This window comes from Mustela erminea, chromosome 16, assembly GCF_009829155.1.
Source record: "Mustela erminea isolate mMusErm1 chromosome 16, mMusErm1.Pri, whole genome shotgun sequence".
Lineage (NCBI taxonomy): Eukaryota > Metazoa > Chordata > Mammalia > Carnivora > Mustelidae > Mustela > Mustela erminea.
This window is the reverse complement of record NC_045629.1, coordinates 63,091,370-63,117,954: the sequence shown is the minus strand read 5'-3', so window position 1 is coordinate 63,117,954 and position 26,585 is coordinate 63,091,370. Positions and strand designations below refer to the sequence as shown.

The following is a 26,585-nucleotide window of genomic DNA, read 5'->3' as shown; positions in this document are numbered from 1 at the left end:
AACAAACAGTACTTCAACTTGCAATTTGTTGTTTTGAAAAAAAAAAGAAAAATCAAAAACCACCAGCGCTACCAAGCAGAGGCTTGGCTTTTATGCAACACTGAAACAGCCTCGCATCTGAAGTCATGTGGCCCCAGTCACACTGACTTTAATGTTTGTGCAGGTAAGGGGCTGAGAATCAATATTCATTTAACATTCATTTATTCAAGTATTTTTGGAGCACTTATTATCTGCACAGTGCTCTAGATGCTAGTGGGGACATTTTTTTTCTTGTCACTGTTGCTTTTTTATTATTACCATTATTAATTAGGTTGTCCTTACTAATATTTTATTTCTTTCCATCCCTTCAAATCCACACTCAGTGTAGAACAAATGAATTTCCCAGTCTTGAAAACCATCAATCCTCAAAATTAACATACATGCCTACAACGACTCCACTCATAAAAACAACAGCATCTCTTTTGCTTTAAACTCATCTTATGATTAGACTAAAGCTTTCACAAAGACCTGGCTTCTTAGATGACTTATTAATTTCTTTGGCTACAGGTACACTCACATTGCTTAGGACAGGTAAGTGCTAGATGTGAACAAAGAACATGAAGCTTGTGTGCCTGGAGTGGATACTACCTGTTTGCTATTTTAGGTTAGAGTAAGAATATATAGATACTCACTTTCTTAAAATTTCCTTTTTGGGGGGCACCTAGGTGGCTCAGTCAGTTAAGCATCTGCCTTCAGCTCAGGTCATGATCCCAGGGTCCTGTGATCGAGCCCCATGTCAGGTTCCGTGCTCAGCAGGGAGCCTGCTTCTCCCTCTCCTTCCCATCATGCTTTCTGTCACTATTTCTGCCACTCTCTCTTGCTCTCTCTCAAATAAATAAAATCTTTAAAAAAAAAAAAAAACCTTTGTTTAATTACAGAAAAAAATCTTAAAAAAATGTGACATCAAAGTTAGACGGTGAGAAAAAAGTGACTTCTCAGACACGACTCTTTGAATGAGGAAGAAAAGAATTAGTAACTGAAAAACACGCTGAGAAATACCATGTCTAGAATTACAGAATCAGTGATTTCGTGAACCATAGCTCTGTAACCCTAGTTTTCTACTAAATAGTGATGTGAAGGTCATAGGGAACTTGAAATATTCAGACATGAGCTCTTTATTCACTTGAAGCTTGACTTCTCTTTATCCTGTTTGTTCCTTTTCTACAAACTACATTTGCTGCTCCTGGAACATTTCTCACCCATTTTTTTTTTAAAGATTTTATTTATTTGACAGACAGAGATCACAAGTAAACAGAGAGGCAAGCAGAGGGTGGAGGGGTGGAAGCAGGCTCCCTGCTGAGCAGAGAGCCCAATGAGGGCCTCGATCCCAGGACCCTGAGATCACCACCTGAGCTGAAGGCAGAGGCTTAACCCACTGAGCCACCCAGGCGCCCCTCTCACACATTTTCATTCCTCCACACCTTTGCACATGTGCTGTTCCTCTGTGTGGAATGCCCTTCTCACTGGCCTTGCCCAGCTCTTATGATGAGCTGTCCTCAAATTCCCTATAGGCAGGAATACAACCTCCCCCCGTGTGTTCCCACTGCTGTATCTGTAACTCCAGCTCTTAATTCCGTTTTATGCTAGACTCTATTCCTTTGTTTTCCCTTTTAACCTGTGAGTTTCTGATACGGCATCTTGCCTTATTCATGGGGTTTAGCCCGCTATTCCATAAATGCTGTAGGGAAGATGGATGGATGGGTGGATGGATGGATGGATGGATGGACGGATAGAAGGAAGGAAGGAAGGACGGACGGACGTTAAACTCCTGGCTGAGATACACTCCAACTCTATAAGGTTCAGTGGGTGTCAGATACCTAATAGAGAAATTTGTGCATTTATGATTCTAGAGTTATACAACTTCTTTTTAACCATGCCATCAGATGAGGCCAGCTTACTTTTGCCAGCAGTAAGAAAGTTAACTGAGCCAAGTACAGAAAATAGACTTGCTTACTGCTTCCCAGTACCTGGGAGCCCCCTGCTGTCTGGAAAAATAAAAGATACTGCAACCTCCCACAGGTTACTAGGGCAATGTTAAGACACTTAATGTACAATCCTAAAAACTTACTTTCAGGGCGCCTGGGTGGTTCAGTGAGTTAAGCAACTGCCTTCGCTTAGGTCATGATCATGGAGTTCTGGAATCAAGACCCTCATTGGGCTGCCTGCTCAGTGGAGAGTCTGCATCTCCCTCTGCCCCTCATCCCACTCTCGTGCTCTTTCATATTCTCTATCTAAAAAAGAAAAAAAAAACTTACTTTCACCATTTTATATGCCAAGCATAATTATCAGCTGCTTTTATTAGACATCTTCCATCAGAATCACCCAAGTCCTCTTTATGAGTTTTCAGGTTTTCTTAATGGTACCACCGCCGTCCACATCATCCTGCATCAAACCCTCCTTTCTCCTGCATTCGGTCATATATTGAACTTTCACTACGTGCCAGGCGTTGTACTAAGCTCTTCACGTGCATTGCACATCACTTAATCTCTCAGCGGCCTTATAAGCAGCCTATTATGTTTTAGTGAGAGGAAAACTGAGGCTGAGGATGGCTAGGTTATACATATGGCAGGGCTCAAACCTGGGATTGGAACCAGGAATCCTGGCTGCAGAGCTCCTTCCAACCCACTGCTTCTGCGTCCAGCCTGAGCCCTCCTGTCAAAGCTTTCTGCTACTACAATTCCTTGTTCCATCCTCTCTGAACCATGATTACAGTCTTGTCTGTGTTCTTCACTGCCCGCCTCATTGTGCTGACATCTGGTATTTCACCGTTGGTGTTATTAATTTGGTTAACTAGTTTCCTAACGTTAGAGGGGTATCCACTCTTTCTAGAATGCTAGACTTAATACCTTTAAAGTCCTAAGGCTGTGTTTCAAGTCTAAGAGAGCTCCCTGATATCTTTTTCCCTTCACTGGTATGAGTCTGCTCGACAGACTTCTTGCCTCCTTCTGATGTGACAACACCACTCTAACCCCTTTATTCTTCTTTCACCAAGACCAGGGTACCCCTGCCAATAATAACTAGGAGAGTTGATTTTGGAGACACCTGGAGTTGAGCCCCTGCTTAGCTAGCTGCCTGGTAATTGCATGATGTTGAACAAGACTTACTTTCTAGCCTAATGTGACAATAGAACTGAATGTTTGAAATGTTTTCCCCCAAGTCATTGTACAAATAGTAAAAATGAATTTTAAGGATTCTATCTCTTTATACTTTTACCACTCTTTTTCCCCCCAAAAAAACTTTGAAATAGTAATACCTGTAATTAATTGACTACCTAATTTACAGCAATAGCATTCTCTGGGTGTTTTGTGAAGGGTAAGATATGAGCGTCCAAGACAATCATTAGATAAATGAATGCTGTAAGAGCAAATACAAATAACATTAATAATAATTTATGGTTCTGAATTATTAAAACATTTTACTGGTACAATGGATCAGTAAAGTATGCTGGTTGAGTATAAATTGAATAGTTGTTCACTTCGCTCATTTTTAACCTAACATCATTTAGCAGGTAATTTCAGACAAGTAAATAGCACACACACGTGAGCAATTTGATTTGATTTTTGTTATTTTGTGTAATTGTTTCTATAGCAGCTGCATTTCGATGCGCTTGACCCTGAAGGGCCTGTTCTCCCTCCTCCCCCAGCTGTGTCTTCCTTCCCAGCATCATATACACTAAGACGGCTCCAAATTTCTCACATCTAGCCAGACGCGGCCATGGGGCATAGCTAAGCCGAGCACAGGCAGTGGACAAAAATGGTCTGAGCCTTCCAGACTGCAGAGCCCTTCCCTGGCTGCCGATGAAGGTTTGCTTTAGAAGCAAACACCAACCTGAGAAGACCTCATTGGTTCTAAGGTTACTCAAACGTATTATAACGAAATGGCTAATAACGAATCTAGCTCTTCGTTCTCTGGATGTTTATTTTTAAAGTACCTTTGGTTAAAATTAATACCTAACTTTTGTTTTCTTACAGACTTACTCCAAAGAAAAAGGTATTGAGGGGCACTGGGGTGGCTCAGTCAGTTGAACATCTGCCTTGGGCTGAGGTCATGATCCCCGGCTCCTAGGATAGAGCTCCACACTGGGTTTCTTGCTCTGCCGGGAGCGTGCTTCTCCCTCTCCTTTTGCCTGCCACTCCCCCTGCTTGTGCTCACACACCCTCTCTCTCTGTCAATTAAATAAAACCTTAAGAAGGAAGGAAGGAAAGAAAGAAATCAATCAGTATGAAAGAAAGAAAGAGGGGTGCCTAGGTGGCTCAGTGGGTTAAGCCTCTGTCTTCACCTCGGATCATGATCCCAGGGTCCTGGGATGGAGCCCCGCATCGGGCTCTCTGCTCAGCGGGGAGCCTGCTTCCTCCTCTCTCTCTCTCTCTCTGCCTGCCTCTCTGCCTACCTGTTATCTCTATCTGTCAAATAAATAAATAAAATCTTAAAAAAAAAAAAAGAAAGAAAGAAAGATGTATTGAATGAAGAGAATATTGGGCAAAGATCCAATATGCATGTGAAAACTCTGTATGTTTATTGGTGATTATTTTGAGAAATATCTTCTTGGTGCATATGTTGTAGGAATGGGGATTAGAAAGTAGAATTGAACATTCCGTAATTGAAACTTGACTTGGAAGCTTAAAGTCAAATATCATTTGGTAATTTTTTATCAAACAAATGCATAAAAATAACGTGAGCTTCTGGTGATGTTTATGCTCAACACTGACACCTATTCATTCCTGATACCCCATCTGCTTCCAGAAAGAGGCAGCTGATGAAGTTGGACGCATTTCCACTGATGACAGTATAATAGATCTGTGACGCCCAGCCTGTTAGCATACTTCACCAAGGAGGGGGGAAATGGGCGATGTGTTTTCAAAAGATCTTCAACAGGGGCACCTGTGTGGCTCAGTCAGCTAAGCATCCAACTCTTGGTTATGGCTCAGGTCATGCTCTCAGGGTCCTGAAATCAAGGCCCATGGTGGGCTTTGCTCAGGGAGGAGCCTGCTTCTCTTCTTCTCCCTCTCCCCCTACCTTTCCCCTTGCTCACAGACTTTCTCACTCTCTCTCTCAAATAAAAACAAGTACATCTTTAAAAAAAAAAAAAAAGATCTTCAGCAGGGATTTTTGAGAGTTTTCTAGTTAATTCTAAGTTTTAAAAAAATGTTTCAAGGTTTCTGGGTACATTGTCTCTCAAGAAAGTTCATCAAGGTTTTATTTTAGTGATTCAAAGTATTAAGTTGAAACACTGAATATGCATCTGAGTGGGAAAAATGGGGAAGAAAAGCTGTAATGAAGGATCTTCCTTCATTACAGCTTTTAGTAATCAAATAATTAGGAAGAAATGTTACTCAGAAAAAAGTCAAGGCACAGCATGGTGCCTATAGTTAATGAAACTGTTCTGCATATTTGAAAGTTGTCAAGAGAGTAGATCTTAAAAGTTCTCATCAAAGAAAAAAATTGTAACTATGTATGGTAATAAATGTTAACTAGACTTATGGTGATCATGTAATATTTACAAATATTGAATCATGTATATATGAAACTAATATAATGTTATATGTCAATTATATCTCCATAAAGAAAATTTTTTAAAAGTTAAGGCATAATAAAAGGCTAAGAATATAATATTAGATGGAAACAATCAAAAAGCACTCAGTAAATTATGGTGTTTAAGAGAAAGATTTATGATTTTATAGGTCTTTTTAAAGTTTTCAGATAAAAGGTAATGTTTATTGAGGAAAGCTTGAAAAGTATAGAGATAAATACCACTCAATTTCACTACTTGGACATGACTGCCATTAATATTATGGTATTCCCAAGTTTCTTAATATCCATGAGCTTTAGTTTCCTTATTTGTTAAGTGAGGTTAACAATAGTACCAACCTCATAAGGTTATTCTCAGAATGAAGTAGATAAAACATGTGAAATCTTAACATTTGGTCAGACTGAGCACACACATAAAAGATAACCTTCATTATATTTCAATGTCTATCTCCACTTTTTTTAATTTTACAAATCAGGATCGTACTTACCTTTTGTCTCATTTTTTAATTAAAAACATTTTAAGGGGCTCCTGGGTGGCTCAGTCCGTTAAGCAACTGTCTTCGGCTCAGTTCGTGATTCCAGGGTCCTGGGATGGAGCCCCGTGTAGAACCCCAGATAGGGCTCCCTGCTCAGTGGGGAGCCTGCTTCTCTCTCTCCCTCTGCCACTCCCCGATTATGTTCATGCTCTCTCTGTCAAATACACAAATAAAATCTTAAAACAAAATTTTCCTAGGTCATGAACATTTTTTACAATATATTTCTAACAGCTTCATAGTATAGTATAGTATTTTATTCTGCAGACCTGCGGTTAACGTGGTGTGATTTTGCCCTCAGTGGACATTTTGCAATGTCTAGAGCCATTTTTGATTGGCACAGCTGGGGAAAGTGAGGTAGTACCGGCCTCTCGGTGCTGCTGGACATTCTACAATGCACAGTACAGTTTCCCACCAATCTCCAGCCATAAATTTTACATGTGCTGCAATGGAGAAACCTGAGAACATAGCATGATTTTTTTTTTAGACCAAGCCATTCTTATTAGACACTTAAATATATGTATTATTATATATACATTAGGATGGATATCCTAGTAATTATTACTTGCTGAGGCTGTTTTGTGGTATGCATGAAAATTTACTTTAAATTGTATCAGGATAGCATTTGTTGGTCAGGGAAGGGTGGTGGTTGCAACCTTGCACTTGGGAGTATAATGCAAATTATCCATAATCCACATTATGGAGGCAGTTAATTACCACTTCAACTATACTTAAAAAGGATCAGCATTTTAATAGATTATTTGGTACTTGAAGTACTCTTATTGATAGCTATACCAGAGGGAGAGTTAATTCACATAAGCAATATTAAAAATAATTTTTTGTTTGTGTAATGGTGATATTTGAAACAGGTGATTAAAAATTGGTTAATGTGTCCTTGAAATATGCTTATTGATATCTACACAAGAGGGTATGTTAATTAGCATAGGAGGTATTAAACATAATTTTCTCTGATGTAATGAATGATGTTTCCTATGGACTGAGAAGGAATAAGTTACAAGACACACTGTTCTTGGATGCCAGAGATATAGGAATAGGACAAGCTCTGAAACTTTACTAAAGTATATAAAAGCATGTAGAAGAAGACAAATAATGCCACTTTTGGAAATCGATCCACAAAGTCAACCTAATCCAATTAAAATACGCAAGTAGATTGAGTTTAACTGAACCAGTTTTCAAGTTCAAATGTAATCATAAATTTGTGAAAATATCTAGAAAAAATTAAAATGAACATAAAGATAAGACTAGCCTTACCAAATCATTAACTGTATGCTGTATTTCTTTTTTTTTTTTTTTAAAGACTGAAGCCAGCTGGACAGCCACATGGATTCAGGCATAGTATGATTTCCAGATGAAAAATATGCCTCTCTCCTCCTCTTCTAGCTCCTCCTCCTCCCCCTCTTCCTCCTCCTCTTCCTCCTTTCCCCCTGCGTCTCTCTCTCCTTCGCTCCTCCTCTGCCTTCTTCTCCTTCTAATGTAGAACTATTATTTTGCACTTGGGCGTGTTATCCAGCAGATCAGTTTGAGGCTCTGGAAACTGACCACCAAAGATAAACGTACTCCATTTGAAGACTACGAAGTCGTTTGAATGAGGGACTGATGTGCCAAGCAAAGGGGTTTTCAATTTATTTCATAGCCAGGGTTGCTCAACTTCCACACTATGGACACTTTGGAAAAATTGGGGGAAACTTGTTGCAGGGGAGGTTGTCCCCTGTAGTGCATTGACGAGTGTGCAGCGGCATCCCTGGCCTTTAGCCACTAGATGCCAGTAGCAGCACTGTCCTCCCAAAGGCAACAGCCAAAATGCCTCCAAATATCGTCACTTTTTCCTGGGGGATAAAATCACCCTTAGTGAAGCACCATTGCCCTAAAAAAAGGTAAGTCATTGAGGAATTGAAGACTTTAAAGCAATAAAACACAGTAAAAGTACAAGATTGTTTTTACTGGGTTTAGAAACAATTGCAATGTTATCATGGGGGAAAGCCTAATATACTTTTTATTTAAAGAACTGGTGAAAAAGGAGGAATCTTCAGGGACATTTGCCTGTCCCAAATCAAAACAGACTCTAAAGCTTTGCTATTTAAACTGTGATACTGACATAGGAATTGATAAAGAAATCTAAGGAATGGAAGAAACCATCCAGAAACAGATTAATGTTAAAAAAAAAAAAAGAAGAAGAATAGTGAAATAAGGACTCCCACACAATATGATGCTATTTGTGTAAATTGATATAGTGCTTGGAAAGCTGTTGGTCTATATGTATAAAGTTGGTAATATACTCATCTTCTGGGACTTTATAGTTGTCAGAATATTGTAAAATTGTTATGATTATCTTAATGAGGAGTATGTTATAACATGAAAACATGTTGGGGCGCCTGGGTGGCTCAGTGGGTTAAGCCTCTGCCTTCGGCTCAGGTCATGATTCAGGATCCTGGGATCGAGCCCCACATCAGGCTCTCTGCTCAGCGGGGAATCTGCTTCCCTCTCTCTCTGCCTGCCTCTCTGCCTACTTGTGATCTCTCCATGTGTGAAATAAAAACAAAACGTGGAAACATGCTTACGATACCTTGATAAATGAATAAATATGAATGATAAATGAATAAAATACAAAATGTAATATGTATGTACATATTGAATACAGAATGCAACATACATTTTGAATGTATATATGAATATGATTGTTAAGACAGTTTAGCAAAGTGTACAATAATATTGAGTGTTTTTCTTTAAGTAATAAACATTTCACGGGACCTTTTCCTGCTTTTGATTTCTCTTAACTTTAAAATTTTTGTTATATGCAAATAATGAATCATGAATACTATATCAAAAATTAATGATGACTAACATATGGTGACTAACAACATCATAGAAAATAAAGTAAGATAAATAAAATACATTTAACTTATTCAAAAAATCAAATTTTTTATAATGAATATGTTTCAATTAAGGGGAAATTCTGCAAAAAATTAGACATTATAATTTAAAATCGAATGAAAAATTGACCAAACAACATCATAGAAAATAAAGTAAGATAAATAAAATACATCTAACTTATTCAAAAAAATCAAATTTTTTTATAATGAATATGTTTCAATTAAGGGGAAATTCTGCAAAAAATTAGACATTATAATTTAAAATTGAATGAAAAATTGACCATATAAGCATACATTTATTTCTGGGCTCCCTATCCTCTTCCATTGATCTATGTGTCTATTTTGTGCCAGTATCCTACTATCATATTATTTTAATTGCTACAGCTTTGTCGTGGGACTTATCATGAGCACTGAGTAATGTATAGAACTGTTGAATCATTATACACCTGAAACTAATGTAACACTTATGTTAATGGTCCTTCAGTTTAAAAAATGAATAGAAAAAAACTAAATAGAGACAACCTAGTGTGTATGTGTTTTCTTTTTTTTTTTTTTTTTTAACCTATGTTGAATATTTCTTTTGACAACTTACCAGTATAGCCATAACTTTTTGGAGAGACATTTGTTTGCATTGGAAAAATCCCATATTTACTGACTTATCCAGGAAACACACTGAAAATTGAAAAACATATAGTAAATGCTTTGGCCTGATTATGAGTCAGTGTTGTGAGGATGCTGGTGATATGTATTAATTTGACTTTTTAATTTGTCTGATTGACCCTCACAGGGTCGGCATTTTATTCTAGGAGATCTTCATGATGGTTTGACTCCTTCCTCCATTGTCATTCTCGACAGTCTTCATCAAGAAATGGAGACCTGGGGCGCCTGGGTGGCTCAGTGGTTTGGGCTGCTGCCTTTGGCTCGGGTCATGATCTCAGGGTCCTGGGATCGAGCCCCGCATCGGGCTCCCTGCTCCGCAGGAAGCCTGCTTCCCTCTCTCTCTCTGCCTGCCTCTCTGCCTACTTGTGATCTCCGTCTGTCAAATAAATAAATAAAATCTTAAAAAAAAAAAAAAAAAAAGAAAAAAAAAAGAAATGGAGACCTACCGCCACAGTTCAGGGTAAGAAAGAAACTAAACTGAAATGTGTTAGTTTGAAGTCAGGTCTGGTTATAGTTATGAACTTAAATCTTTTTCTGGAAGTCAGCTCTACCCATCCACCTTGCCTTAGGTTGAGAAAGCTTTTCCCCTTTTTTATTTGATGTTCATGTTTTTTCTTCAACCTGTGTAATTTATTTTTATGATTGGCATCTTGGTAAGACTAATTTTCACCGTTTACTCTCAGTATGTTAATACTTACACATAACTTTGTTAGTTCCTGCCTTGATGAAATAAAATTTATACTTAATTAAGAAATATCCTACCTAGGCTAAACGATATTCATAGAGAATCGTAATAAACATATTGGAGAAATGAAGTATGTTGAATTATTTTTAGAAAGTGAATCAAGATAAGTTTTACTCAGGAATAGCATTTTTTATATATTCACCCCGTCATTAATAATACTAATTCCTATTACCATTAAACATGTTCCTACAATGTCTCTTAATTAATATAATAAAATAGTTCTACTGAATTTCATAAACTTAAGCAAGACGAAATTTGATGCCACAGTCTAAGAATCATAAATATCTATTGAGAAGTGTTTAAAATTTTAAACAACTCCTGAAGTAATATCTTTGGCTTATAGTTTTTCTATTTAAGTAGAAATGTTCCCATTCTGATGAAAATGTTTAAGGTATAAGACCTACCAATTTATAATGCTGGCATTGGAAGAAAAGCTCACACTTAATTAGTAAGCTTTCTGTATTATATTTAGAGGAAGAAATAGTGCTGAAGGAAGTTTGTTTGATCCTCAAGCTGTTTACATGAAATATGAGCCATTTTTTGCTTTCTGATTTGCTAAACCAAAAGAGCCACCTCTTATATTACCATAAGAAATAGAATTATCAAACCAATCAGAATGTTCTTATTTTTGGTGTCATCTTCCAAGAAGAAAAATATCTAATTAGGAAATGAAATTATTAGATTTTTTTCTCCTTCCAACTTGGCAATCCTTTGAGTGAGGTCTTAAGCGTCTAACATATAACACTACTTTCTTCCACTTGTTAAACATCGTACCCTCTAATAGACAAGATTACAACCAAAGACTTTTTGGAGGATGAGCCTGGAAATGCAGCCATAGTGATCTTTCTTTATTTCCTTTTTATTCAAATATATTTAATATGCAGTCTACAATATAAGGAGTCAGCAACACTATACATTACTCAGCGCTCGTTATGGTAGGTGGACTCATGACCCCCTTTATCTGTTTCACCCCTCTGGCAACCACCAATTTGTTCTTTATATCTAAGAGTCTGTTTTTTCTGTTTGTTCTTTTGCTTTGTTTCTTAAATTCCATGTGTGAGTGAAATCATATGGGATTTACCTTCCTCTGACTGGCTTACTTCATTTAGCACCATGTTCTCTAGTTCAATCCATGGTGTTGCAAATGGTGAGATCTCATTCTTTTGTATGGCCGAGTAGTATTCCAGTATGTGTGTACACCGCATCTTCTCTATCCATTCCTCTATCGATGGACACTTGGGTTTCTTCCATATATTGGCTATTATAAATAATGCTGCAATAAATGTAGGTGTGCATATAACTTTTCAAATTAGTGTTTTTATTTTCTTTGGGTAAATACCCAGTAGTGGAATTCCTGGATTATATGGTAATTCTTATTTAATTTTTTGAGGCACCTCCATACTGTTTTCCATAGTTGTTGCACCAGTGTGCATCCCTACCAAAAATGCACAAGGGTTCCTTTTTTTCCACATCCTCATCAACACTTGCTATTTCTTTGTTTTTGATTTTAGCCACTCTGACAGGTGTGAGGCGATATCCCATTATGGTTTTGATTTGCATTTACCTGATGATTAGTGATGTGGAACATCTTTTCATGTGTCTGTTGGTCATCCATTTATTTGTATGTTTCCTATGGCAAAGTGCCTATTCCAGTCCTCTGCCCATTTTTTATTTCATGTTTTTAGTGTTGAGTTGTATAAGTTCTTTAGATATTTTGGATATTAACCCCTTGTTGATTATATCATTTGCTGTATCTCCTCCCATTCAATAGGTTGCCTTCTTGTTTTGTTGACAGTTTCCTTCACTCTGCAGAACCTTCTTATTCTGACATTGTCTCATTTGTTTATTTTTGCTTTTGTTTTCCTTGCCTGAGAAGACATTTCTAGAAGAATGTTTCTATGCCTTGTGTTAAAAGTGTTACTGCCTATGTTTTCTTCTAGAAGTTTTATGGTTTAAGTTCTCTAGTCCTTTTGAGTTAATTTTTGTGGATAGTGTAAGAAAGTGATCCAGTTGTATTCTTTTGCATGTAGCCGTCTGGTTTTCCCAACACCATTTGTTGAAAAGATGGTCTTTTCCCCATTGTATATTTTTGCCTCCTTTATCATATCTCAACAAAGGTCATATATGGAAAAACCCACAGCTTATATCATACTCAATGGCAAAAAACTGGGAGCTTTCCCCCTAAGATCGGGAAAAAGACAAGGATGTCCACTCTCACCATTTTTATTCAACATAATACTGGAAGTCCTAGCCACATCAGTCATACAAGAAAAAAGAAATAAAAGGCATCCAAGTTGGTGAAGAGAAAGTAAAACTTTCACCATTTTCAGGTGATGTGATACCCTAAAGACTTCACAAAGAAAAACTTTTAGAAGTGAAAACTGAATTTGGTAAAATCACAGTATACGAAATTAATGTGTGGAAATCTGTCGCATTTCTATCCACTAATAATGAAGTAGCAGAAAAAGAAGTTAGGGAAACCACCCACTTACAATTGCACCAAAAAGAATAAAATACCTAGGAATAGACTTAATCAAGGAGGTGAAAGACCTGTACTCTGAGAACAATAAAACATTAATAAGAGAAGTTGACAACAACACAAACAAATGGAAAGATATTTCCATGCTCATGGACTGGAGGAACCAATATTAATACAATGTCCATACCACCCTAAGCAGACAACAGATTCAATGCAGTCCCTATCAAAATACCAACAACATTTTTTATAAAATAAGAACAAATAATCCTAAAATATGTATGGAACCACAAAAGACCCCAAGTAGCCAAAGTAAGTTTGAAAAGGAAGAACAAAGCTAGAGGTATCACAACCCCAGATTTCAAGATATGTGGCAAAGCTGTAGTAATTCAAATAGTATGGTAGTAGGATACAGGCACAGAAATAGACACAGATCAATGGAAGAGAATAGAGCCCAGAAATAAACCCTCAGTGATCATCTTTTAAAAGATTTTATTTATTTATTTGTCAGAGAGAGTGAGAGAGTGCACAAGCAGGGGGAGCAGCAGCTGAGGGAGAAGCAGCTCCCCATTGAGCAGGGAGCCCAATGCGGGACTTGATCCTAGGGCCCTGGGATTATGACCTGAGCAAAAGGCAGACGCTTAACCGAATAAGCCACCCAGGTGTCCCTCACAGTGATCTTTCTTGCACTGCATTTTTCAGTGTTCACAAGCAACTTGTGAAATAGGTACCCATTCTACAGAGGAGGATAGTGAAACAGAGAGAAGTCATCTTCTACTGATGCTGGAAGAAAAACATGATGGTGGGGCTGGAAATGTGCAGCCAGGCAATCTGAAGAACCTGCACATAAAAACTCTGTCTGCCTCACTTCACCATCTTTTTTTGATGTCAAGGGGATTCTAATACCTTGAGAACAAAGGTATAAGCTCTTCTATTACACTACGAGTTTCAGTCATTTTGACAACTGTGGATCTCTCTGGGTCACTTCCATTTGGTGGCAACAACTCAAGTGAAGCCAGAAATTGTGAGGGCCACCAACTCTAAGCTAACCACATCTCTACCCTGGCCATCTCTGACACTGGCTACATGTTTGTACATGGACTAAACTCCCTAGTCTACCTCACAAGTCTCAACCCTTCAACACTCAGGTTAAAAGGAGTCAGTTGCCTACTTTCGAAAGTGTGCTCTGATCCTTCTAGGATGTGCAGTGAGTCATGCCATCCTCTTGACTCCAGAGCCCCCTGGACTCCTACTCATCTATCACTCACTACACGAATTGTAGACAATACGTGTACTTGCCTGCGTACAAGCTTCATGGAGATAGGAGTGGCATCTTATTTATCTTGGTCTTCCTGCATCCTAACACACGGACTACGTGTTTTTAAAAAATGTAGGCTGTTTAACGAGTGTTGTGGAAACATAAAATTTAATACAATCTTACCCTTGCTGTTTGAATTCTTTGTACAACTCTACAGTTCTTCTAGTACATCTACTGAGGGTTACGGGGGTGTGAGCAAAGGGTCTGGTTGTTATGTGAGTATTTAGCTCTGGGTATGAGGAAACTCAGGAATTGAGAATAAATCAAGTAAACTTTAGGTTTGAGGTATTTTTATACATTTTTATATAAAAGCTATGTATATTAGTTGTAGAAAAATATAAAAATGATAAAACACAACTCTAATGACTTCACCTTACTTTAACACCTATGTATTCCATCTAAGCTTTCTAATAGCTGTTGTTAAGCCATTAAAAAATAGGAAATGGAGGGGCACCTGAGTGGCTCCGCCCTGCAATCAAGAACGCTCATCCCACAGTTTGCTTGTTCCTATCCCTCTGCTCCTCCCCAACTCGTTCTCCTCTCTCAAATAAATAAATAAAATCTTTTGAAAAAATAGAAAGGAGGTGTAAAAAAAGCCTCTTGAAAAAGTAAAATATTTTAGGGGCACCTGGGTGGTTCAGTGGGTTAAGCCTCTGTCTTCAGCTCAGATCATGATCTCAGGGTCCTGGGATGAGCCCCGCATTGGGCTCTCTGCTTGGTGGGGAGCCTGCTTCCCCCCCTCTCTCTCTGCCTGCCTCTCTGCCTACTTGTGATCTCTGTGTCAAATAAATAAATAAAATATTTTTTAAGTGAAATATTTTAGTTAAAACGATGTGTTAAAAAGAGTAAAGTGAATGAGTGGTTACTAAAGACAAGACAAATATGGTGACAATAATGAAACCACCTTTGTGACCTCAGAACCCTCAGTTCCCAGGTGATTATCAAGAGACATTTCCATTCATTCATTCATTCATTCATTCATTCATTCATTTATTAAGTTAGTGTGACTTGGCACAGTATCATATAATGGTTAACCCCTAATAGATTAAACAGAACTGCAAAAAACATTCTCTCCCTTATCCAGTAAGTTCACTCAAAAAATTTCCAACCACCCACTGAGAAGAAACAAATTCAAGATAATCCCTGCCCTAGGCCAATCTATATAGTAATCTCTTGTCAACCTCTGGGCTCTCTCTTCCTGGGGAATCTTACTTTTGTCAAACTCCAGGTTGGCACAAATGAAGGTCTCATATAAAATAGGGAATTAAAAATGACTGACATGGCATTAAATATATTTTTAGAAGAACATACAAATATTTCAAAAAGTAGTTTCCAAAACAAGTCAGATCCATCGTATTAAAACCCAGTCATATTAGATAACATTTTTCATGAATCACCTTCTGTCATTCAGGATACATTGCTGTGGCATCATTTTGCTAAGGCAAAATTGATTTCCCCACAATTTCAATATCTTGCAAGTCTTTTGGGTCTTCCTATGTTTGAACTAGCCCTTACTGGCTTGAAATGTAATTTCGTTAACACTTGCATTCTTGCTGTTTTGTTTCAACATGCTCTGTAACACCTGCCTTATCCCACTTGCTTGAGGGCAAGGTTTTCCCGATCTGTAGGGAGGATGGAACTTACACACACATATTTTCTCTCTGTAATATCCTCATTAATTATACACCTGTGATCTCCAAGAGTGAGGAGCTAAATTTGGGTTCATTAACAAGACTGAACTAAACGACATATATTTTTTTCATCAGTGTTGTTTATATATACAAGACCTCATTATCTTTGTTAAAAAAAAAAAAAAAAAAAAAAAACCTGTCCAAAACCTAGTATGAGACAGAACCCTATTTTATAATGTTATTCCAGACTTCCTTCTGGGAAGAAATTAGCCCTCCTGAGAAAAAAATGGATAAGCATTTCCTCATGAGGTTTAATAGGTTTAAGACTTGTTCTGAGAAAGCAGTCATCCACCCGTCCAGCTGACTCACTCAATGACGATTACAAAATATTATTTTCTTTTTTTTTAAGATTTTATTTATTTATTTATTTGACAGAGAGAGAGACACAGAAAGAGCAGGAACACAGGCAGGGGGAGTGGGAGAGGGTGACGCAGGCTTCCTGCAAGCAGGGAGCCTGATGTGGGGCTTGATCCCAGGACCTGAGGATCATGACCTGAGCCGAAGGCAGACCCTTAACAACTGAGGCACCCAGGTGCCCCCCAAATATTATTTCTTACATTTAAACAAAGATTAGATAATCATTTCCTTTACCTATAGTTGTTTTTACCCAGAGTGAATCTTTGAACTAAACTTGTGATGCCTTTTTGCTTGTGTCATGCTCCTAATTAGTTCCTCCAAAAACTTTTTTAACATTAGCATCATGGTTTACAAGAGATTCTTATAATAAAGAAGACAGCAAAGTCAGCTTATAATTACAGTGCAGTGTAATAAACACCACTTTATTTTTTTTTAACTTACCTTTTTTAAAAGATTCATTTATTTATTTATTTATTTATTTATTTATTTATTTATTTGACTGAGAGAGAGAACACAAGCGGAAGGAGCAGCAGGCAGAGGAAGAGGCAGAAACGGGACCCCTGCTGAGCGGAGAGCCCAACGCAGGGTTCGATCCCAGGACCTGAGATCATGACCTAAGCCAAAGGCAGATGCTTCACCAACTGAGCCACCCAAGTACCCTAAATGCCTCTTTATAAATCTCTCCAGTGTGCCATGAAAATACAGGAAAATTGTTGAAAATAGACTGGAGCCAGGTTAACATAAAAATTGAAGGTTGGAGAATTTTTGTGAATATTTTGTGGACCACTTTTCATTCAATGCGTTTGTTTTGTTTAAGTATTAGTTGTAATACAGCTACCACTTCAACCGATTTTTGCTAAAAGTACATTGTTTTACCTAGGTTACAGCTCAAAAAAGCCCTTTGGGAATAACTTGCAATTTAACCACCATGGTTATATAATTACTTAGGGGAAAATGTTCCAAATTCTAACCAAGAAAATCCCAAGTCGACGTTTGAAACACAGCCAGTTAGTAAATCAAAACTTCTTGCTATTTGTATAGGACAATACAAAATGATGGAAGTAATACTTAGATGAATTCAACTGGATTTTGCTCTGCAAGGTCATTCTCAAAAAAGCAATTTTCTGACTAACTGAGTTAAAGTCCCAGTTATTTGATAATACGAAGGGTAATTTCAGCTGGTGGACACGATGATAACATTAGTCACAGCATATAAATCTTTTGTTATAACAACCCATTGGCATTCTGGTATATGATGGATTAGACTTTTTTTTAATTTTTTAATTGTTTTTATTTATTTATAAACATATAATGTATTATTAGCCCCAGGGGTACAGGTCTGTGAATTGCCAGGTTTACACACTTCACAGCACTCACCACAGCACATACCCTCCCCAATGTCCATAACCCCACCGCCCTCTTCCTACCCCCCTCCCCCCGGTCACCCTCAGTTTCTTTTGTGAGATTAAGAGTCACTTATGGTTTGTCTCCCTCCCGATCCCATCTTGTTTCATTTATTCTTTTCCTACCCCCCAAACCCCCCCACGTTGCATCTCCACTTCCTCATATCAGGGAGATCATATGATAGTTGTCTTTCTCTGACTGACTTATTTTGCTAAGCATAATACCCTCTAGTTCCATCCACGTCATTACAAATAGCAAGATTTCATTTCTTTGGATGGCTACATAGTGTTCCATTGTATATATACCACATCTTCTTTAATGGATTAGACTTTTGTAAGTCAGAAAAGGCTGTGTTAATGCTAAAGTCGAGTCCATGTATATATACACATGGTAACAGAATCAATCCAACTGCTTGAACTAAATATTGACTCTGTCCTTGGTGCTGTCTAGTTAACATTTCTTATTTGCTTCACTGTTTATTGTTAATGACTTGGATAAAGTGATAGCCAAAAAATTTCCAGATGATAGTTTTAATGAGATTTTTTTTAAAAAGACCTACATGAACTAAGATGAACCAAAAATTCACCAATAAGAAGTTAACTACAGACAGGGGCACCTGGGTGGCTCAATGGGTTAAAGCCTCTGCCTTCGGCTCAGGCCATGATCCCAGGGTTCTGGGATCAAGCCCCGCATCGGATTTTCTGCTCAGCGGGAGCCTGCTTCCCCCCACCCCTGCTTTGCCTGTGTCTCTGCCTATTTGTGATCTCTGTCAGATAAATAAATAAAATCTTAAAAAAGAAAGTCTGCATAGAAAATGTCTACCAGAGTATTTATTATAGAAAGTGTTTAATACAGAATTTCATGTTTACCATTTGTTTTGAATTCTAAAAGGCAAAATGATTAATATAAAAGGATGAACTTGCATGGAATGTTTAATTTTTACCATCTGAACAGCGCTCCTGAAAATACCTCAATCTCAGGTCACTTCAGCCTGGCAGTCTAATGACTGAATCAACAATTTCTGATATTGGCTGGGAACTGATTTTTGTCTGTATCGTGTGTGTTAAAAAAAATTTCACTTACTCCCATACAGACATCTTCTTAAAGTAAAATAGAATGAGAATCACCTAATTAAATCAATGAACAAACTGTGGTCTTTGGCAAAACCAATCTCAGCATAGCAGCAAAGGTTTTTTCCATCAGGGAAAAGGACTTTCCTTCAACCCTGAATTTAGGACAAACTCTACAGAACTAGAGTTCCATGAACTATTAATTTAACAGATAAGAACTAACTCCAAGATGTTTCATGCTACTTAGAGTGAAAGATTCATTTGCCTCTGAGCTACACTCAGAAAACTTCAGACAGTAAAAGGCTTCCCAAAAATGAACTAAGAAAATTACATGAAAGTCAATTCGCTCTCCTACTTGGAAACTTTCAACTTCTGAGATGAAAAAAATGAGTATAATTTTCTATAAATTTATGGATTCAACCACATGAATGCAAGCACCAGTAATATGTATGGGAACATGGGAAGTTATCGCTGGCTCCTCTACTTTCCCATTAGAAAACCCAAAGACTCCCGCTGTCCTGTATTTCATAAGTGGACTACTTGGTCTCTATGGTCTGTATTTGGAACAAGAATAATAAATGTCATCGGGGATGAGTTGTAAAACCATATTAGATGTGCTGGAATTGCACAATTTAAAGGAGACACTGGATTCTTGATCCTATCTTAGACTTCAGGCAGAATTTTTATTTCCTTTTATTGGGAAAGACCTGCAGGATGGAGCAGAGACCACTGGTAAAATTAAATTTCCAAAAGTCAAGTAAGTATTACCTAACAGTTGAGCACATGGTTATGGAGTCAGACAGACCTCAGTTCAAAGAGTGTGCCTGCTACTTATAGCAAATACTTAAACCTCCTTAAGTCTCAGTTTCTCTTATCTGTTATATGGGATAAAAATATTAACTATAGCAAAATAAATATATGTATATAGATAAATATAAATATATAAATATAGATAAAATGTGTGGAGATAACATAATACATGCATAAAATAGTTTATTTCTTTCGAGAAACTAAATGGTGTCATGTCTTTCACTCACCACCGATCAAAGCTCCTCTAATAAAATAGAAAATACTCAAGAATAGCAGTGATTATCAATCTCATGATTACAACTACTGACAAGAATTAACAACATTAGCCCAGTAGTTAAAATTGCAGTCTACGAACCTAGATTTTCAAGATTTAAATACAACCTCCACCCTATTCTAGTAACCTTGGATAAGTTACTAAACCTCTCTGCTATCAGTAAAAGGGGGATGATGAGGGGACTTAATTCATAAGGTTTTCAAAAGTATTAAATAAATTAACACCTAAAATGTGCTTGGGTTTTCAACAAAAGGGTCTGAAATGAGTAGATAGCCACATACAAAAAATAAAAATAAAAAATAAAAGGGAGAGAGAGAGAAAGGAAAGAGAGAGGGGAGGGGGAGGAGGGGGAAGAGGAGGTGGAACTTAAACTCTTCACAAAAATTAACTTAACATGGTTTAAAGACCTAAATGTAAACCACAAAACTATAAGAAAATGATCTTCAGTTCGTTGATGGCTTTTTAGATAAACCAACAAAGGCACAATCCATGAAAGAAATAATTGAGAAGCTGCACTTTATTAAAGTTAACCTTTAATGTTCTGCAAGACATTATCAAGACAATAAAAAGATAAACATGACAGGGAATATTTGCAAAATACATATCTGATAAAGGAGTGTTACCCAAAATACACAAAGAACTCTTTAACTCAACAATAAGAAAAGTACCTGATTAAAAAATGAGCCAAGGATTTTAATACACACCTCACCAAAGAAAATTCGCAATGACAAATAAACATATGAAAAGATGCTCCACATCATATGTCATCAGGGAAATGCAAATTAAAATGAGATACCACTGTGCACATATTAAAATGGTCAAAATCCATTGACAAGCCAAATGGTGGTGAGGATGTGGAACAACTTTCACTGCTGGTAGGAATGCAAAGTGGCACAGACATTTTGGAGGACGGTGTGGTGGCTTCTTAAAAAACTAAACATAGTCTTACCATCAATCCAGCTGTCATGCTCCTTGGTACCTACCCAGCGAATTTAAAAACTTATGCCCACACAAAAACCTGTACACAAATGTGTTTATAGCAGCTTTATATTTAATTGCCAAAATTTGGAAGCAGCCAAAATTTGCTTCAGTAGGTGAAGGGATAAATACGCCGGTACATCCAGATAGTGGAATATTTTTCAGCGCTTTAGAAAAAAGAGCTGTCAAGCCACAATGAAAAGACACAGAGGAACCTTAAATATATTACTAAGTGAAAGAGGCCACTCTGTAAAGGTTCTATACTGGATGATTCCAGCTATCTGGCATTCTGGAAAAGGCAAAACTATGGACACAGTAAAAACATCAGGCATTACCAGGGGTTGAAGGGAGAGGAGGGATGGATAGATACAGCACAGGATTTGGGGGGCAGTGAAAATACTGTGTGCGATGCTGTAATGGTGGGTACAAGAGAAAAGACTTTTGTGCTCCTCTAGCTCATTGTCCCACTGGACATGTTTCAAGAACATTATTATGATCCATGTTGGATCCCATTGTCCATTGAGCATGTGAGTCTTTGTCCTTCTACACTCACCCTTTTACAGCCATTCCTTTTATTAATTGAATTGTTTTCCTATAAAGATTGTTACCAAGTGTAACCCGCCCATGCTGTAGCCACGAAGAGAAATATGAGCTACAGAGTAACTGAATCGCTCTCATGACATTTTGGAGCCTTGAGAACTGCTTGGCCAAGTTTGAGCCAAGTTTGAGTTCCTCCTCTTCCTGACAACATTACTCAGGCCTGATGACTTCAGGGGTTCCCCAAACTGGCTTGGACTCCTTTGTATTTCACAGAGTAATAGGAAATCCTAAGGATTACACATCCTTCACTTTCTAAACATGCTTTGACCCTGTATTTTCTTGGTTCTCCTCCTTCCTTTTTGATTTCTTCTTCTCTGACCCAGAGAAGAAGAAATGGAAAAGTGTCAAATACTACACCTGCCTTTCTTTTGCTGCCTTTTTTTTTTTTTTTCCATTGTCTTATGCTGCAATGCCTAGTGTCTTTCAGGCTCCAAAAGTATGTCTTTACCTGTATCTTCTCATGAGGATTCTGGTGTCATATACATAGAGGATACCTCCTTTTAGTTGTCTGTCTGTTAGACTTATATGTGGCAGCAAAGACCCCTTTTTAGCTTTACAGTGCCCAAAACAAAGTCATATTGTGATAATACAAACTCCTGTTACCCATAAACATTGGCCACCATTGGTGGAACTTTGCTTATGCTGTTCACCATATCTGGCTCTCTCATTCCTGTTTTTGGTTTTTTGGTTTTTTTTTTCCTTCCACCCACCTATGCGTTCATCAAGTGGCAGCTCAGTCCTTCTCCCTCCCTGAAAGTCTAGTTCATATTCTTTTCTCTCTTTTAACAAGAGTCCCTAGTACAATCGAGCTCATGGCTTTTTTTTTTTAATGATTTTATATATTCATTTGACAGAGAGAGACACAGCAAAAGAGGAAACACAAGCAGTAGGAGTGGGAGAGGGAGAAGCAGGCTTCCCGCTGAGCAGGGAGCCCACGGCAGGGCTTGATCCCAGGACCCTAGGATCATGACCCGAGCCAGAGGCAGATGCTTACTTAACAACTGAGCCACCCAGATGCACCAAGTTCATGGCTTCTTATTGCTTCATACACAATAGTTCTTTTCTGTGCAATTATGTAATAATCTATTCTAAGGACTCAAGCCTAAATCCTCACTTTTATTTCAAAAGTGCAGTAGCCTATTGCTAAACCTATAATAGCAATGCAATAAATACCTGGTGACTGACTGACTTTAGGATTGTGATGTGAGTCTGACAGTGAGAGACACAGTCCCTGCCTTCCGGTATCTTACAGTCTAGTCTGAGAAACACATACTAAAATAGCAATTATGACCAATAATTATTTAACTAGAGTTGTAGTTAATACTAAAACTGTCTCTGAGATCCAGTTTTTAATCACTACGTCTCTCTTCTGTGAGTTCTCGTGCTCCCAATAACCATAAGTTGTCTCTTCCAGATTTCAAGCTCAGATCAACTTTAAAAAATTGTATCACTCCTCTGACTAACTCTGTGGTCCTCAACCTGGGGTATTTTTGCCCCCAGGAGATATTTGGCTATGCCTAGAGACATTTGGGGATGCCATTTAGGGAGGGGAAGGGAGAAGTTACTGGCACTAGTAGGTAGAGCCCAGAGATACTGCTATAAAGGTCCTAGGCACTGGAAGGCTGCCATGACAAAGAATTATCCAGCCCAAAATGACAATAATGCCAAGGCTGAGAACTCCTGCTCAAATGCTTACTCTCTCACGTGTCTTCTGAGTAGTCTTCTTCCCAGCCCACCTTCCACATGTCTCTTTTAATCCCTAGACCTGTACACAATTAAAATGACAGTGGTTTTTACAGTAAGATCTCTTCTGTCTCGGACAGAAACTAATATTCATAGAATATGTATACTCTTTGTGAGGGCAGAGTATTTGTCATAAAAAGATAAATGTAAGCTGCTGTCTCCTACAGAAATGAATTTATTTTCTCCCTTTTAGCTTTCCATTGAAAAGAGGTAGTGTGTCAAACCTACCTACTATTCTCCACCATTAAGACATGTTTCTATGATGCATCTGACAACTTATATGCAGATTTTCTTTAGATGTAATAGCTGTACTGTAATAAAGATGAAGTCTATTCACATGAAAAACTGCTCCACATCACTTGGCATCAGGGAAATACAAATCAAAACCACAATGAGATACCACCTCACACCAGTCAGAATGGCTAAAATTAACAAGTCAGGAAATGACAGATGCTGGCGAGGATGCAGAGAAAGAGGAGCCCTCCTACACTGCTGGTGGGAATGCAAGCTGGTGCAACCACTCTGGAAAACAGCATGGAGGGTCCTCAAAAAGTTGAAAATAGAGCTACCCTACAACTCAGCAATCACACTACTGGGAATTTACTCCAAAGATACAGATGTAGTGATCCAAAGGGGCACGTGCACCCGAATGTTTATAGCAGCAATGTCCACAATAGCCAAACTATGGAAAGAACCTAGATGTCCATCAACAGATGAATGGATAAAGAAGATGTGGTATATATACACAAAGAAATACTATGCAGCCATCAAAAGAAATGAAATCTTGCCATTTGCAATGATGTGAATGGAACTAGAGGGTATAATGTTGAGTGAAATAAGTCAATCAGAGAAAGATAATTATCATATGATCTCCCTGATATGAGGAATTTGAGAGGCAAAGTGGGAGGTTTCAGGGGTAGGGAAGGAGAAAATGAAACAAGATGGGATCAGGAGGGAGAAAAAATATAAGAGACTCTTAATCTCCCAAAACAAACTGAGGGCTGCTGGGGTAATAGGGGTAGGGAGAGGGTGGTGGGGTTATGGACCTTGGGAAGGTATGTGCTATGGTGAGTGCTGTGAAGTGTGTAAGCCTGATGATTCACAGAACTGTCCCCTGGGGCAAATAATACATTGTATGCTAATAAAAAAAAAAGATGAAGTCTGTTGTAAGAAGCCCCTAAATGATAGATTTAATAATGTAACTCATTAATTCTTCGCACAAAAATGTTACATCAAAGACATGTATTTTAAAATTTTTCATTGATCACATCTAAAACAAATAAGGAAACAAGTACCAAACTACATATGACGTCTTTAATAGCACACTGTGTTATTTGAAAGCGCAGTGGCTTGAAATATATTGGTATGAGTAGATCTGTTCTTTCATCTCAAGAAACATATTAATTTGAATACTATTAAAATCTTTGAACATCCCGACTTAAAATACATGCAATTAATATAGCAAGCCAAGTGATTAATTACACAGGAAATCTCTGAAGAAATTTCTACTCTGGAATAAGTGTGAATCTCTGACAAAGGGCTCATCTCTTCACTTTATCCAGCCATCTGGATACTGGATACATCTCCTTACTGCTCCTTGGAACTTTAGGGAAGCTTCTGACTCAGAGCCTTCTCACCTTGTCCCCTCTCCCTGAACACCCACAAGGCTCATCCTCTTACTTCCTTCAAATCTTCACTATCACTTTCTTGGGGCGGGGGAGAGGGACCTTCCCTCACCCACTCAATACTCTCTACATTTCTTGCACTATTTTTCTCCCCTGTGCTTATCCCTCTCTAACATGACAAATATTTTACTCATTTATTGTAGTCAGTATTCAATCAATGTGTGTTACATTCATTTAGTAAATAAAAAAGAAAGAAGATGAGGATGCCACCAGCAACATCCGTTGTGCTGGAATGGATTTAGTTGGTGTGGTCTGGCTCTGGAGTACTAATGCTTGTGGCAGCTTCCAACTCCAGTCCAAAGCCAAGGCGGTGTGATTACGGAACCAAGTGTCCCAACAATGCTTTTCTGAATTGTCAGCTTCCTCATAGTGGCAGAGATGATTTTTTCTTAGAGAATGGTTCTCAGCTGATATTCTGAGAGCCACACTTGGAGACCCAGCTAGAGTTAGCCCTTCTCCACAATCTGTCTCATTTGCCTTAGATTATCTGGATGTTTCCGATTATACACAACTTAACCCTGACTAGTAGTATGTCCCCATTTTATGACAAGAAAGCTGAACATCAGGAACACTAAAGGATAGCAATAAGTCAAGCTCAAGTTATGTGATCCAACAAACAAAATGAACATTTCTAGATTCTTCTTTCAATGACTCAGAATAGTTAAAACTTACTCAGTCCCAGCAATTCCTCCTACTAATCCCTCAGAAACATCAATTTCTGGAACCGATGAATACGTAAATTCTTTCCAGCCCAGCCCTCTGCCTGGAATAGCTTATTCCTGCTACTGATGCCTGTTAAGACCGCTCCCAAGAGGCAAAAAATTTTGCATCTCAGTATCTGAGTGTTTTACATAATGTATCCTGTATGATATTATTGTGGAATTTTCAATATATGTTGAACTGGGAAACTCAAATTGAGTCACAAAAATCAGCTTGGTTTGGTTATGAAACATCTGTGTGGGTTCACAGTGCATATTATGGATTCAGATCTTCTTACAACTAAAATGGCTTGTTTTTCTTTTCTGATTACTCAGTTGATGACTTGTGTGATTTGGGACAATGAAAGACAGAATCTAGCTGTTGCTTCCTGTCTTTTGCACATTCTGTTGAACCAGCTAAACTGTTTTGGTGTCTAGTTATTTTTCATGGATCTGTAAAGTTTGCTTTTGAAACTGAAAACATTTTTAGAGAGAAAACCATCTCAGAAAAAACATCATGGGGGGAAATCCTCTCCATAATTTATATAGTGTTATTCAGAAAGCCAAGGAGGGGCTACTCCTCTGAAGAAACAAACTTATTAAGAGGGGATTCCATAATAAAGTAAACAAATGAAGTGGAAGGTATCAGAGGATGAATAAAAGCAACATTTTTTCAGGGATACTTGAAGCTCAGTAACACAAGGTTGTCAAATACCATGTGTTAACTATATTGCACTTTTAACATACTGATTTTTCTGTTTCCTTGAAGAGTATTCCATGAGTTTTTAAGAATTGGTCCAAGAAATTACAGAAGAACAGCCCTTCTAAAATCATAAAATAGATAATAAGAAATAGTCATTAGTAAATGTTATTAAGAGATATTCTGGTTTTGCCATAAAAACCAACCATAAATATCCCATTGCTTACATTGAAATTAGACTCTAACAACAAAGAAAATACCTCTGAAAAATGGCACTTTCATATTATTTAGCATAATAACTTATTAGGTTTAAAAGGAGGAATACAGGGACGCTTGGGTGGCTCAGTTGGTTAAGCAGCTGCCTTCGGCTCAGGTCATGATCCC

At 37.9% G+C, this 26,585-nt stretch overlaps 1 protein-coding gene across 1 annotated transcript in view; it reads left to right on the top strand.

Moving 5' to 3' along the window:
- LOC116574970 (translation initiation factor IF-2-like) overlaps positions 1-23,446 on the top strand; it is a 44,056-nt gene extending 20,610 nt beyond the window's left edge. The window contains exons 6-8 of the mRNA XM_032316008.1: positions 9,799-9,860; positions 10,087-10,111; positions 23,312-23,446. Coding sequence (XP_032171899.1) covers positions 9,799-9,860; positions 10,087-10,111; positions 23,312-23,322 — 98 coding nt within the window. The 3' untranslated portion in view covers positions 23,323-23,446. The remainder of the gene's footprint in view (positions 1-9,798; positions 9,861-10,086; positions 10,112-23,311) is intronic.
- The last annotated feature ends 3,139 nt before the right edge of the window (positions 23,447-26,585 follow it).